The sequence below is a fragment of the Moschus berezovskii genome, chromosome 21 (genome assembly GCF_049115385.1).
Source record: "Moschus berezovskii isolate FMDL1 chromosome 21, NW_MosBer_1.0, whole genome shotgun sequence".
Taxonomy (NCBI): Eukaryota; Metazoa; Chordata; class Mammalia; order Artiodactyla; family Moschidae; genus Moschus; species Moschus berezovskii.
Genome location: NC_142480.1, coordinates 44,604,673 through 44,618,778, shown reverse-complemented (window position 1 = coordinate 44,618,778; position 14,106 = coordinate 44,604,673). Strand labels below are relative to the sequence as shown.

The window sequence follows — 14,106 nt, the reverse complement described above, 5'->3', positions numbered from 1 at the left end:
CACAGTTCAGGGACTCCAAGTGCCTCCGCATTCACTGGCCTGAGTGTTGTGGAGGGCCTGTTACAGCTCTGGGCTCTACTTGCCACTCCGTGTGGTGACCCGAGGATGTGATGGTTTCAGCTACTCAGAAGTGGGGTGTCTGCATGTCGAGTGGGGGTGCATGGGGTTGTGTCTCTACCTTTCCTGGACTTGGAGGGAAAAGGGCTTGGGGACTGATGTTTCCACTAGGGTCTGAACTGGCTGTGGCCAAGACTGAAGACGATCATGATGGTAAGAGCCTCGGGTGAACTGCTACAGGTTTATTCTTGCCTTGCGGGATCTGCTTGGCTCTGCCCTGGGTGGAGGGTCATGAAGGGTGCAGAGCTCAGCTCCGTGGGGCTGACCAGAGCGTGTGTGTGTGTGTGTGTGTGTGAGCTCAGCTCCGTGGGGCTGACCAGGGTGTGTGTGTGTGTGTGTGTGTGTGTGTGTGTGCGTGCGAGCTCAGCTCCGTGGGGCTGACCAGGGTCTGTGTGTGTGTGTGTATGAGGCTCCCAGCTCCCAGCAAACCCTGAGCCTGAGACCAAGCCAGGACTAGAATCTGAGGTCCTCAGACACAGCCCCGCCAACAGAGCCCCGATCTAGAGAATGGCAGGGATGGCCCATCCAGCTGGTGTACCCCCAGGGCAGGGATCCGGAGCCTTGTTGGGGAGTCACGAAGCAGGAAGATGAGGAGCAACTTGGGTCCAATCGAGAGAGAGCAGTGACCCCACCCCTTAACCCCAAATAACAGGTCCATCCCCCAATTCTGATTCCCAGGGAGACAGCCCCATGCCAAGGCTTTCCAGGCACTTGGGCGCCCCCTACCTGGCCCTTCTGGTGTGCTGAGGTCCCCCTCACATGCTCCCTTCTCCCAGAGTCTTGTTTTCCGTCCTGGGTCCTGGTCCCTCCAGCCTCACTGCAGGGGATGGTCCCCTACGCTCCCTCTGGTGGGAGCACATGTGTCTCTGCACACCACACCTGTTTGCATTGGAGGACAGAGCTGGGCCTGGCACCTCCCTGGCATCTTCCTGGCTGTCCAGTGAGCAACGGTGCATGCAGCTCATGGATGCATTAATGAGGGGTGCTCTCTGACCTGCGGGACCCCCAAACCCAAGGGCACCGAGTCCAGGGACCCAAGGAGCTTGGAAGGAACCAGGAAGGGGGTGGAGGTGGTCACCCACTGGGCCAGGGAGCTCCTTTTCCAAAGACCCAGACCAGCCTCTCCAGATCCAGGACAATGACCCCCAAACTTCAGCATCCTTCTCTCCTCCCACAGCCTGGGCTCCACCTCTCGGGGTGAGAGTGTGTGATCTGTGTGAGGACACACTGGCCTGCAGGTGGCCTCGCACTCACCTTCTTCCTCCGTGCTCTCTGGCTCCTCCAGCAAGGTGCAGTCAATGAGGGATATGACTCCGTTCTGAAAAAGAGCGGGGCCACCTTGAATCAGTGGGGTAGATGCTCCGAACAAATGTTTGGAGTTCCAGAATGTCAGTGCGAGGAGGGACTCTAAACGCGACAGACATGCACGTATATGTGCACATCATAGCCAAGTGGATATTCTGGTTTTTAAGTTGAAGAATTTTATCTTCATATAAGGAGCCCAGGGACTTCTCTGGTGGTCCAGTGGTTAAGACTTCACCTTCCAGTGCAGGGGGTATGGGTTCAATCCCTGGTTGGAGAGCTAAGATCCCACATGTCTCTTGGCCAAAAAACCAAAACACAGGTGGTGCTAATGGTAAAGAACCCACCTGCCAATGCAGGAGATGTAAGAGGCACGGGTTCAAACCCTGGGTTGGGAAGATCCCTTGGAGAAGGAACTGGCAACCTACTCCAGTATTCTTGCCTGGAGAATCCTCATCAACAGAGGAACCTGGCAGGCTATAGTTCATGGGGTCATAAATAGTCGGACACAACTAAAGTGACTCAGCACACGACAGAAGCAATACTGTAATAAATTCAGTAAAGATTTTAAAAATGGTCCACATAAAAAAAGTCTTAAAATAAAATTAAATGTTAAAAAGAAGCCCAATGAAGTAGCTCAATTGGGATTGGCTCAGAGATGCCTTCCCTGAAGAAGGGTAAAGGTTGGGCTGGGGATGGAGAGCTTGCATGTTTGCTTCTTGTCTCACAGCAGCTCCGAGGCATGACCTGGTAGCCCCAAGTCTGCAGAAGTTTGAAATCCCTCATCCTAGGCTAACAAAGGTTCATCTAGTCAAAACTATGGTTTTTCCAGTAGTCATTCAGTGATGTGAGAGTTGGACATGAAGAAGGCTGAGCATCAAAGAAGTGTTCTTTCAAACTGTGGTGCTGGGGAAGACTCTTGACAGTCTCTTGGACAGCAAGGAGATCAAACCAGTTAATCCTAAAGGAAATCAATTCTGACTGTTCATTGGAAGAACAGATGCTGAAGCTGAAGTTCCAATATTTTGGCCACCTGATGCGAAGAGCCAACTCATTGGAAAAGACCCTGATGTTGGGAAAGACTGAGGGCAGGAGGAGAAGGGGGCAACAGAGGATGAGATGGTTGGATGGCATCACCAACTCAATGGATAGGAGTTTGGGCAAACTCCAGGAGGAGTGAAGGACAGAGAAGCCTGGTATGCTGCAGTCCATGGGGTTGCAAAGAATTAGACATGACTTAGTGACTGAGTACGCACACAAACTGGGGCTTAGTAAGGTCACCCACAGGTAAGAAGCAGGGCTAGAATTTGAGTAGTGCTCAGATTCCATCTTTACCAGTATGCTAAGAGACTTTTAAAACTCAAACAAATAAATAAACAACCCCCCAAACCAAAATAAGATAAAATGAACAAACACAAAGGCATGTGCTTTCAAACTGAAAAACTGCCTTCAAGTCTCCAGTCCAAACCACCCCTACTGACTCCCACCTGCTGAAGGAACCATTCCTCCAGCCTGGACACAGATCTTCCCAAAAGAAACTCCAGAGCTAATAAATAACGAATGCTTTCCTCGACACACAATTTGGTTGAAACTGGAGTATTCCATGTTTGTAAATTAATTTCCCCCCGTGCAGCCGACCAACTAATTTGTTGACATGTTAACATAAGCAGTAGGTTCCCTGAAGCCATTGCTTGATCTATTAGCGCTGCAGGAGGCTATGGGCCAGGCATCCAGGGTCTGGAAGAATGGTTTCCCTGATATTCTACTTTAATTAAGGGCTCCTTCTGGCCCTCTCCAGGCCACAGCATTTTCAGACTTGCAATCTGTTGAAGCGAGCCTTCATGGGGATGAACACAGTTTGGGGGAGGCTGTCGCTACAGAGGCAGGGGCATCACAGCTCCCAGAAAAGGTCTATGGGTGCCTCCCTGCATTTGTGCATGCCCCTGGTGAGGACAGCCACCCTTATTTCAAATCAGATGAAGGAGTGAGGTGTGGACCAGCGCGGGAAGTGTCCGGGCTCACACAGTGTACAAGACAGAGGTGCGATCAAATCCTGAGCTCTCAGCAGTGGGATAGGCCATGTGCCGTGTTGGGGAGCAGTAGCTTCTGCTTGGGGTGCTGGGGGGTGAGTGCCCAAAAGCATCAGGAATGGGTGCTGTCTGAAGTCTTTTTGGTTGGAAATGAGAAAAAGGCTCTGGGTGCTTCTCTGCCTCAGTCAGATGTGACCATCCTCCACTGGTCCCTCACATACACACACGGGACTTTCAAGGGCTTATCTGGGGACTTTCCTGGTAGTTCAGTGGTAAAGAATCCTGCCTGCCAATGCAGGAGACACGGGTTCAATCCCCGATCCAGGAAGATCATACATGCTTCGGAGCAACAAAGCCCATGCACCACAGCTACTAACTCTATGCTCTAGACCCCAGGACTCGCAACTGCTGAGCCCATATGCTGCAATCACTGAAGCCTGTGGGCACTGGAGCCTGTGCTCTGCGGCAAGAGAAGCCACTGCACTGAGAAGCCCAGGCACCGCAACCAGAGAGCAGACCCCACTCGCCAAAACTAGAGAAAAGCTCATTCCCAACAACAAAGACCCAGCACAATCAAAAATAAATAAATTAAAAATAAAGAAATAACAATTTAAGAAAGAGCTTCTCTGAACCCCCGGGCTCCTCTGTCCCAGCTCCCAGCAGTGGGGGCACCTTTGGGCATCTTTGAACTTACTTTCCCATTTCCCATGACTTCTCCAGTAGAAAACCCATGAACGGTTTCGCTCATTCCAAGCTTCCAGTTGGACCAGTCAACATGTGTGTGTGTACACTTGAGCGTCTCTGACACCTCTGCCCACTGTCTGGGCCCTGGTCAGGGTCAGTCAGGACCCCCAGGTCAGTGTAGTGTCTGATCTCCAGCCCCAGCAGCTCCCCAGCCCCGGCCATCCTTACCTTGGTCAGGTGAAGCTTTCCACCGGAGCCTCTGGTGCAGATGATCAGGTGCTTAGAAAACAGGAAGCACTGCCTCTCACCCTCCTTCTTCAGGGACAGGGACCCCAGGCGCCCCCTGGTGATCTTGCCCTTCTCGGACATGGGCACCTGGATGAGGGACCCTGTGGATGGAGGAGAGACCCTGAGTCCATCTCCCAGGACGACTTGAGCCAGCTTTGAAGCTGCACGTGGGTGGTGATGCCAGTGGCCATGGCAGTGGGACAAGGTGACCCTGGCTCCTGATAGCAGAGAGGTGACTCAGACACTCCCTCCAGCCCCTCCTCGGGGCTGCATGGTGGGGTTTGAGGGGGGCGGGGGATGATGAGAGAAGCTCCATGCCAGAACTTTGACCCACCCAGCCAGGGCCAGGGCCTTAGAAAGCAAAGGAACCAGGAAGGACATGGTCCCTAGGGTGAGAATGCAGGACTAGGCTGGGGCCTGGGGGAGGCAGGAGACTGAAGAAGTGGGGAGCTGGCTGTGGCCCAGAGAGGTTAACAAGACACACTAAGTCCCTGCTGCTACATGTAGCCACTGTAGACATGGCCAATTGATCACAACGTGTTCTGCTGCAGAGTCCAACGCCACCTCCTCAGGAAGCCCTTCCTGATTCTCCCTAGTCCCGCTCTGGGCCACCTCTCTGCCTCCTGCCCACATTCATCACTGCATGGACCCCCTTCCCTGTATTCTGAGCCCCTCTCCCCTGTACATTCAGCTCTAGAGGGAGGAGCAGGGTATACTCCTTGGGCATCCCTGGAGACCTGAGCTGGACGGGCATGAATAGGGCAGGCATCCATGGGGTGGTGAGACAGAATAAATAAGAAAGGACTTGTTGGGCTTCCTGTCTGATCTCCAGGTCCAGTCCAGCCCCTCAGTTTGGGCACAGCACAACTCAGGAGAGTGGGTCACAGGCTAGGCTGGCTCTGGGCTCAGCAGGTCCCAGGGTACCCAGGGGAAGGACATAGGGGCTCAGAACAAACTCCCAATAGAGGGGGTTCAGGCCAAGGGCAGCGGAGACCAGTTACAGCTGCTCAGGCCAGCCTTTCATGTAGTCAGACACCTCCAGGACAAGATGGAAGGAAGGAAGGAAGGAAAGCTGAGGTCCATCCTGAGACATCACCTCTGGGGCGCAAGAGCAGACACTGAATTTCCCACAGGCCATCAAATCTGAACCAGCTGACCTTAAAGGCATTGTGGCTCCAACATCCCCAAGTTGGAAGTCAGTCCCTTGGGCCCCAGAGAGCTTCACCCGCCCTTCTCACTAGGGCTGAACCTCTCAACAGTGTCCCCAAGGTCAGCTGAAGCCCAAGAGTGAGGGGACTGCACCCAGAACCACTGTGATCACGGCCTCCCCAAGAGGCCAAGGAGGCTCATCGCAGGACAGAGAGACTGACCCTCGTCAATGCCACCTTGGACATTGCCACTGCTCACGGCTCACGGGGCCAGTCAGAACCTGGCCTCCTCCTCCACCCCATATTCTCTCCCTCAAAGGACATGTCGGTGTTTATGATGGTATACAGTAGACAAACCAAGGCCATCTGGGAAGAACGGTGTTTACATCTGGAGACAAGGAAACTGTGAAAACTGACAATATCAGCATCTATACGTCTAGACACCGCCGTCTACATATAGCTGTCACATTTCCCCCGGCAGGCCCGGAATACGCCTCAGTCATGCCAGCAGGCTTTGGCACGTGGCAGCCGAGCCAACTGGTGGTGTCCCTGAGTGTGGCCTGCCTCCTGCTGCCGGGGCCCACCTGGCCGGGGATGGGTGGGGGGCGCAGGGTACAGAAGCCATACCTTGTCTCACAAACGTCTGGCTGGTGTCCAGGAGGATCTCGCAGCCTTCAATGATCATGCGTTCAATGGCCAGGTTTTTCCGGATGTTCTCGGTTTCACTGACTTCATCGTGCATTATCCTGTGAAGATGAACAGTCAGAGACCAGCGGCCCCCACCTCCCAGGGAGGATGCAAGGCCGGGTCTCTGGCTGGACCTGGGAAGAGACCCTGGATTCTCGGGTAGAACCCGTGGTCACCAAAGGTGAGACAGCCGACATGCGTGGAGAGCCCGCTGTGTGTGTGCACTTTACAGGCGTGGGCTCCTCTGATTCTCCGACCACTCTGGGAGGCTGAGAAGATGGTCTGACCCACAGGGAGGAGAGACAGCAGAGCTGGGAGGAAGATGGGCGTACAAAAGACATTCTTTGTTCATTACCTGCCCCTTACCCCACCACCAGCCTCATTTCCATTGAGAGAACAAACCAAGCTCACTCCTGCCTTGTGGAAATGTGCTTGTTTCTCCCCTCTGCACGTTCTTCTAAAAAGATTAATTAAAATTTGAAATTGGAGTACAGTCGCTTTAGCTGTATAATAATCTGAATCAGCTATTTGTTGTTGTTCAGTTGCTCAGTGGTACGCGACTCTTTGTGACCCCACGGACTGCAGAACACCAGGCTTCCCTGTCCTCCTCTACCTCCCAGAGTTTGCTCAAACTCATGTTCATTGAGTCGATGATGCCATCCAACTGTCTTGTCCTCTGTTGCCCCCTTCTTCTCCTGCCCTCAATCTTTTCAGCATCAGGGTCTCTTCCAATGAGTCATGCCAAATAGAAGGGGAAAATGTGGCAACAGTGACAGACTATTTTCTTGGGCTCCAAAATCACGGTGCAGACGGTGACTGCAGCCATGAAATTAAAAGACACTTGCTCCTTGTAAGGAAAGCTATGGTCAACCTAATCAGTATATGAAAAAGCAAAGATATCATTTTGCTGACAAAGGTCTGTATAGTCAAAGCTATGGTTTTACCAGTAGTAATATTCGGATGAATCAGCTATACACATAGATATATGTCCCTTCCCTCTAGATCCTCCCTCCCACTGCCCCAATCCACCCTCTAGATTGTCACAGAGCACTGAGCTAAGCTCCTTGTGCTAGGCAGCAGCTTCCCACTAGCTATTTCACACGTGCCAGTGTGCATATGTCAATGCTACTCTCGCAATTTGTCACACCTCCTGCTCCCCCCTTGCACACTCTTTATATGGTTGTTTCCTTAATGTTTGGGTTCCAGAATGACTTATTTTTGGAGCACATGGTAATCCAGTTGGCTCAAGGAAAGACTGACTGCAGTTTATTTCTATAGGCTCCAGCACGACTTGGAGATTTAAGCAAGACACAGTTTGCCCCTTCATCTAAGAACATTTGCAACTTTCTGTTCTGGTTCTGACTGCTACAACACTGCTCCTCTCCACGAGGTGGCAGTACTTAACTGCTTTTTAAAAATAGCATTGGTGGGAAAAGGTAGGAGTGAGTTAACAACTTTGCTAAGACCCTCCATGTGTTTCCAGGAGTCTTAGGAAAATAGTGAATATATATAAATATATATTTTGAAGGAGGTCTGGAAAAAGTACCCCACGTACTCTAAGGAAAGCACAAAGCCTCCTCTTTGTTTGTTGATGCCTGAAATTCCACAAGTAAGACCACTCAGAGAGCTGATGAATATTCAGTGGTTAACAGAGTACTCTCGTAGACATGATCCAATTCAAACCCCATAACAATGAGAGATGACATGGGTGGAGCTGGAGCTGTGAACAGGGGAATCAGTGTGATTGATGCTGAACACATTACTCAACTCCTCGAATACTTAGCTTCCCATTTGTAACTGTTGGGGTGAGGATGGAAAATAATGCATTGCATGGGCTGACCTCATGCAATGACAGGTGCTTGAATAAAAGGTGGTGACCATTGCCCTTATCAGGGCTGCAAAAATGTTATTAAAAAAAAAAGGTGATATATGATTGGATATATGATAACTTGTCATTTTTGCCGGCTATCAGACTGGGGCATCGAGATGAGGTCTCTGCCTTAGAAGCTTTGGTTTTCTACCCATCCCACCCCCAACTTCCCAGCAACGCTCTTCTCTTTCCAGGCCTTAGCCTTCTTCAGGAAAACACACAGGCATGGGCCAGGGAGGGACCTTTCAGGTAGTTTTGTGGATGAAAGTAGCTATCCTTCCTCCAGCCTCCAAAAGTACTTCACTTTTGGAAACAGCCCAAGGCAATCAGAACCCTCTCTCTTGCAGAGAGTGGGGGATTGGCTGAAGAGGCTAGAGGTGCTCAAAATGAGGAGGTGGACTCCTTGGTGGTTCTGTGACTGAAACCTCACAATCCAATGCAGGGGATACAGGTTTGATCCCTGGTCAGGGAGCTAAGATCCCAGGTGCCGTTAGACTCAGCATAAAAAACCCAAACATAAAACAGAAGCAATAGTGTAACAAATTCAATAAAGACTTTAAAAAATGGTCCACATAAAAAAAAAAAAATCTTTGTTGTTTAGTTGCCAAGTCATGTCTGACTCTTTGGGACCAGCCCCCTGTGTCCATGAGATTCTCCAGGCAAGGATACTGGAGTGGGTTGCCATTTTCTCCTCCAAGTGGTCTTCTGGACCCAGGGATCGAACTTGGGTCTCCTATGTCTCTGGCCCTGGCAGGCGGGCTCTTTACCCCTGTGCCACCTGGGGATGGCTGTCAGACGTGTATAAACTGCAGCGGCTCAGGGTAAACGGCAGATCCAGGCTGCAGTCTGTGATGGGGGAGCCTAGGTTAGGGAAGCTGGGGGACTCTGGGAAGGCGACCTGCGGTTTCCAGGGCCTGAGGCTCCCAGGGGAACTGGAAATGATGACCTGGGTTATCCTGGAGCCTAGGAGTGAGGGGTTCAGGAGAGGAAGTGGGACAAAGGCCCCCAGAGGTGAGGGGTGCAGGGCTCTGAGGCTGGCCAGGGAGGGGCTGGTTATCTTCTGGCTTCTAGTCAGGCTACAGCTTTCCTCAGGCCCCAGGGAAGGTAGGAGGAGGATGAAAGGGCTGCTGTCACATGGGAAAACCCTATTCTGTGCTGCTCAGGCTGGGCTCAGACCAGGTGCAGGTGATGGGCAGGGGGACAAAGAAAGAGCAGTCTGTACACCCAGCACCAGGGGGGAGCGGGGACCAGGGTCTTGGGCCAAGTTCCCTGGCACCCACGTGCCTCCTGTACCCCTGCCTGCACTGGGACAGGGCATCCGGCAGGGTCCAGGAACTCACGGCGGGCGGTCCACATCTTCTCCCTGGGGAGAAGTACTGACTTCAGAAGTACTGACTTCCTGGGGCCTGAGAGAACTGGGGTCCACACCCCACAACGGCCCTGCTTACACCTTCTCCCGAATTCTTCACTGTGGGGTCTGTGCCCTGACCCAGTCCAGACTGGTCCTCCCTCTGCCCAGCTGTCCAACAGGTTCCACTAGTTGAACTTGGGAAGCTGTTTAGGGCTCTGGGTGGTGGGCGGGGCTCCAGCAGGGCTGGTGGCTGAGCCCCACACCCTGCAGACCCATCTATCTCTGACCACAAGGACCCTCCTCACCTCTTGGCCTCTACTGGTGGATGCCCAAGGGCTCAGCCTTTGGTTCATACCTTACTCCTGCTTAAACTCACTCCCTTGGTGATCTCATCAATCTTGTGACTTCTTAAAAAAAAATTTGGCTGCACCACATGGTATGCAGGATCTTAGTTCCCTGACTAGGGATCGAACCCACACCTCCTGCAGTGGAAGTGCAGAGTCTTAATCTCTGGACCGTCAGGGAAGTCCCAGCTGGTGATTTTAAATACCATGTCTGAGCTGATGACCTGTTCCATCTCGCCTTCCTAAACTCCAGACTCAAACACCGACTCTCCCTCCTTGTCATCTCCATCGTCCATCTCCTCCAACGTCCATCTCAGGCCCAACATACTCCCAATAAAGCTCCCATGAAGCAAAGAAGACCCCTTCAAACCTGCCCCTCTAGCACCTTGCATCGTGGCGGGGCCCACTGACTGCCCAGGCCCTTCCTGGGCCCCACCTGTGCCAGGGATAGCAAGCCACCCATCCCATCTCGCTGGTGCCCACCTGGACTGGAGCCGTAAACCCCTCAGGCTGCTCAGGCTCAGACTCCCTTTTGATTCCCATGTTCTCTCTCTGTCCTCTTACCTCATCCATCAGAAACTCTAGTGGGTTCCATCTTCAGGAAACACTAGAGTCTGAATCTCCTCCCCTCCATGCCTCCCCCACCCCCACAGATGGGGAACCGCCCCCCCACTGCCTGGGTGTGGCATCCCTCCTCCCTGGTCCCTCTGCTTCTGCCTGGGCAGAGACTGCGCTCCAGGGACTGAGGGAGAGCAGGGGAGGCCCTGACTATGGGACTTTGGCCTCTGACAATGGCCCAACCATGGCCTGTCCACCCATGGACACTGCCTGCTGCCGAACAGAGCCTGGGATACATGAGGGCCCAACACTTGGGACCCCATGGAGCTCCTAAAGCCACAAGCATTGATACATTAACGCTGGAGAATCGAGGAAATGGGTAGAGAGTGTCTGCGAGTCCCAGAGATGGGCCCACTCAACCCTCCGGGCCTTGCTGGGCCCCACCTGTGCCAGGGACAGCAAGCCATCCATCCCATCTCGCCAGTACCTACCTGGACTGGAGCCATAAACCCCTCAGACTGCTCCTGGGGATTCTGCCTCCAGGTGGGACAGGTTATGGGTCCCCACCCCTCGCAATCTTAACCAGAAACATGAGTTTTGGCCATTTGGGCTCAGTAAACTCCCGGTGGGGGCACCCTCAAGCCTGGGTCTGCCCCGTGATGTGGGGACCTGGGTTCCCTGGTATGGGGACCCGCTGCAGGGCTTACCTGGACAGCTCCTCTAGTTTGGACTTGGCATAGTCCAGGCTGTTGCGTTCCACGTGCTCATGAGGGGTGTGCGCCAGGAGCTCGTGCAGTGTCAGGATGTACCTGGGGATCTGCAGGGGTGGGGAGGCGAGGCAGAAGAGAGGTGGCAATGAAATGAGAGACAGGGGAGAGACAGAGCCCCGGAGAGGGATGGGGGCACAGAGACAGGGGTTCTCAGCACCAAGGACCCCCACTGCACTTCCGATCTCAGACTCTTCCGATCTCAAACTTAGAGCCAGGGTCTTGGGTGGGACGAGCCCTCCACCCCTACCCCTGCACCCCCACCCCTGGCCTGCCCCGCAGGTCTGGCTCTCCTCCGGTCGCATCCCTCCTGGCCCCACTGCCCAGCCACCCATGTGCGCATGCGCCCTGGCAGGGCAGCAGTCGGGGCGGCGCACCTGGAACATAGGGTAGGTGAGGAAGGTCTCCAGCGTCCTCTCCTCACAGTCGGGCTTGGCCTCGTAGTGCTTGAGCAGCTTGTCGAAGTCGCGGTTCTGCTTGCAGTGAGCCAGGATCTGCAGGCTGTACTGGTGGTTGCGCACAAACTCCTGGTAGATGTTGAGCATGGGCAGCAGGATGTCGAACAGGTCAGCTGCAAGGAGGCGGGGCTCAGCGGGCAGCGGGGGCGCCCTCGGTGTGGGGTGAGGCGCTGACGCCCTCCCCCAGGCCCTGGGCTTCCCCAGCCCCACCCGGGAGGTCCCAGAGAAACCCCCTGCCTTTGGAGCTGACCCTGGCCCCACCGCCCTCTCCTGGGAGAGACAGGGAGGCCCCAGTCACTGGGATCAATCACATCAGAACCACAGGGTTTTGAGATGGAGCCCTATCTAGTCTGACACCTAGAGGGCCAGAGAAAGCAGGTGTGGAGGGTGCTGTGGGGTGCTCCCTGGGCCCCTTTTAGGACACAGGTGCTTCTTCCCTGGCTGTCACCAGTCCCAGTGGCTGTCAGCTGGGTTCTCTGCTGAAGGAAGCTACCCTGCACAAGCTGGGCCCATGACAGTATGGGAGGCGGGTGTGAAGGCCGGCCCCTGCCTCGACTGGGGACCTCTCTGAAGGACCACCTGGGTCCCAGAGCGCCTGTGGGGGTTGCCCTTGGCCTCTGTTGTAATGATATCCCCCCAGTGCCCTCCTCCCTCCAAGGGGCCTCTCCCCAGAGTGTCCCATCTGTGACTGGGACCTGTCAGAGGCCACAAGGTGAGAGCTGTCTTGGAACAAGGCTTCCTGACTCCCTTGTTCCAGGGCTTTCCACCCCATGACGGGCTTTCCTGAGTCTCTGTCCCCTCACCTGTGGGTCCCCTGTCCCTGCCTTCCCAGCTCTGCAGCCCCTGCTGCCCATCAGTCTCAACCACCTGGGTGTCTAGCATCCTGTCCTTCCAGCTCTCGAAAGCCCAAACCTGCCCTTCAACACTTGATGGGATGGGATGGAGCCTTTAAAACAGGGGTCCCCCAACCTCTGGGCCAGTACCTCCTGTCAGATCAGCAGCAATGTAAGACTAGAAATAAGGTGCACAATAAATGTACTGTGCTTGAAATATCTTGAAACCATCCCTTCAACCCTGGTCCCTGGAAAAACTGTCTTCTATGAAATCAGTCTCTGGTACCCAAAAGGTTGGGGACCCTTGCTCTAAAACATCTGCTTACTAACCCCATTAAAGAGAAAGACCATGCAGCTAGTGATGATTGTACTAAGTGAAGTAAGTCAGACAGAGAGAGACAAACTCCATATGATATCACTTATATATGGAATCTAAATATGACACGAACTTATATACAAAACAGAAACAGACTCACAGATTTAGGGAACAGATTTGTGGTTGCCAAAGGGGAGGGAGAGGGGCGATGAATGGCGTGGGAGTTTGGGTTTAGCATTTGTAAGTTTTTACATATAGAACGGATAAACGAGAGGGTCCTACTGTATAGCACAGGGCTTCCCTGGTGGCTCAGTGGTAAACAAGCTGCCTGCCAAGGCAGGAGACATAGGAGACACAGGTTTGATCCCTGAGTAAGGAAGATCCCCTGGAGGAGGAAATGGCTACCCACTCCAGTATTTTTCTCAGGAAAATCCCATGGACAGAGGAGCCTGGAGGGCTACAGTCCATGGGGTTGCAAAGAGTCTGAGCACGCACACATCCAGTGTATAGCACAAAGAACTATATTCAATAACCCGTAATAACCATAATGGAAAGGAATATTACAAAAAGAATGTATATATAGGTATAACCGAGTCACTTTGCTGTACAGCTGAAATGAAGACAACATTGTAAGTCAACTATACTTCAATAAAAGGAAAAAATTTCCTTGTAACAAACTCTAAGTAGGACCTCTAATGCCAGGCATCCACCTACCCAGTGGATCACCTCATCAATGCTATGAGGACAGAAAGTACAGCCTTTATCTTCTTTCTAGTGTATGTGTGTATGTTTGCTTAGTCATTAAGTCGTGTCCAACTCTTTGTGACCCAATGGGCTGTAGCCTGCCAGGTTCCTCTGTCCATGGAGTTTTTCAGGTAAGAATAGAGGAGCAGGTTGTCACTTCCTCTTCCAGGGGATCTTCCTGACCCAAGGATCAAACCATGGCTCTTGTGTCTCCTGCATAGGCAGGCCTGTTCTTTACCACTGAGTCACCTGCTTCTTCTTTTGATCTTGGAGAAAATGGGTCTCTTTGACCTGAGAAAAATAGAAACAGTGCTCACTCCCTGTGGAAGTCCCCTGGCCTGTGGGCAGGGGAGCCTCTCCTCTCTCAGCGGTCCCTTCACCTTCCTGAGCCTTTTCCCTTGACTCCACAGCAGAAGTGGTACAACACTCACCTTTTCCTTTTGAATTAGGTGGAAGGAAGATGCTACCCAGGGTGGCAGAGACAAGATGCAAGAGGCACTCCCATACATCACTCTCAGGAGTGAGGACTTGGAGAGAAATGTGATGGTGGGTACCGAGCGGGGAGTCCACCCCACTTGTTTCAGCCATTGAGCCTCTGGACACCTATCT

General features: G+C 53.1%; 1 protein-coding gene across 2 annotated transcripts in view; it reads right to left on the bottom strand.

Moving 5' to 3' along the window:
* Positions 1-14,106, bottom strand: part of RASGRF1 (Ras protein specific guanine nucleotide releasing factor 1) — a 101,479-nt gene that overhangs the window by 40,928 nt on the left and 46,445 nt on the right. For both annotated transcript variants that reach the window (XM_088829589.1, XM_055417936.2), the window contains exons 7-11: positions 11,524-11,717; positions 11,087-11,196; positions 6,197-6,315; positions 4,362-4,522; positions 1,372-1,435 (exon numbers count right to left, since the gene is read on the bottom strand). In XM_088829589.1, the coding sequence (XP_088685715.1) occupies positions 1,372-1,435; positions 4,362-4,522; positions 6,197-6,315; positions 11,087-11,196; positions 11,524-11,717 (648 nt within the window). The remainder of the gene's footprint in view (positions 1-1,371; positions 1,436-4,361; positions 4,523-6,196; positions 6,316-11,086; positions 11,197-11,523; positions 11,718-14,106) is intronic.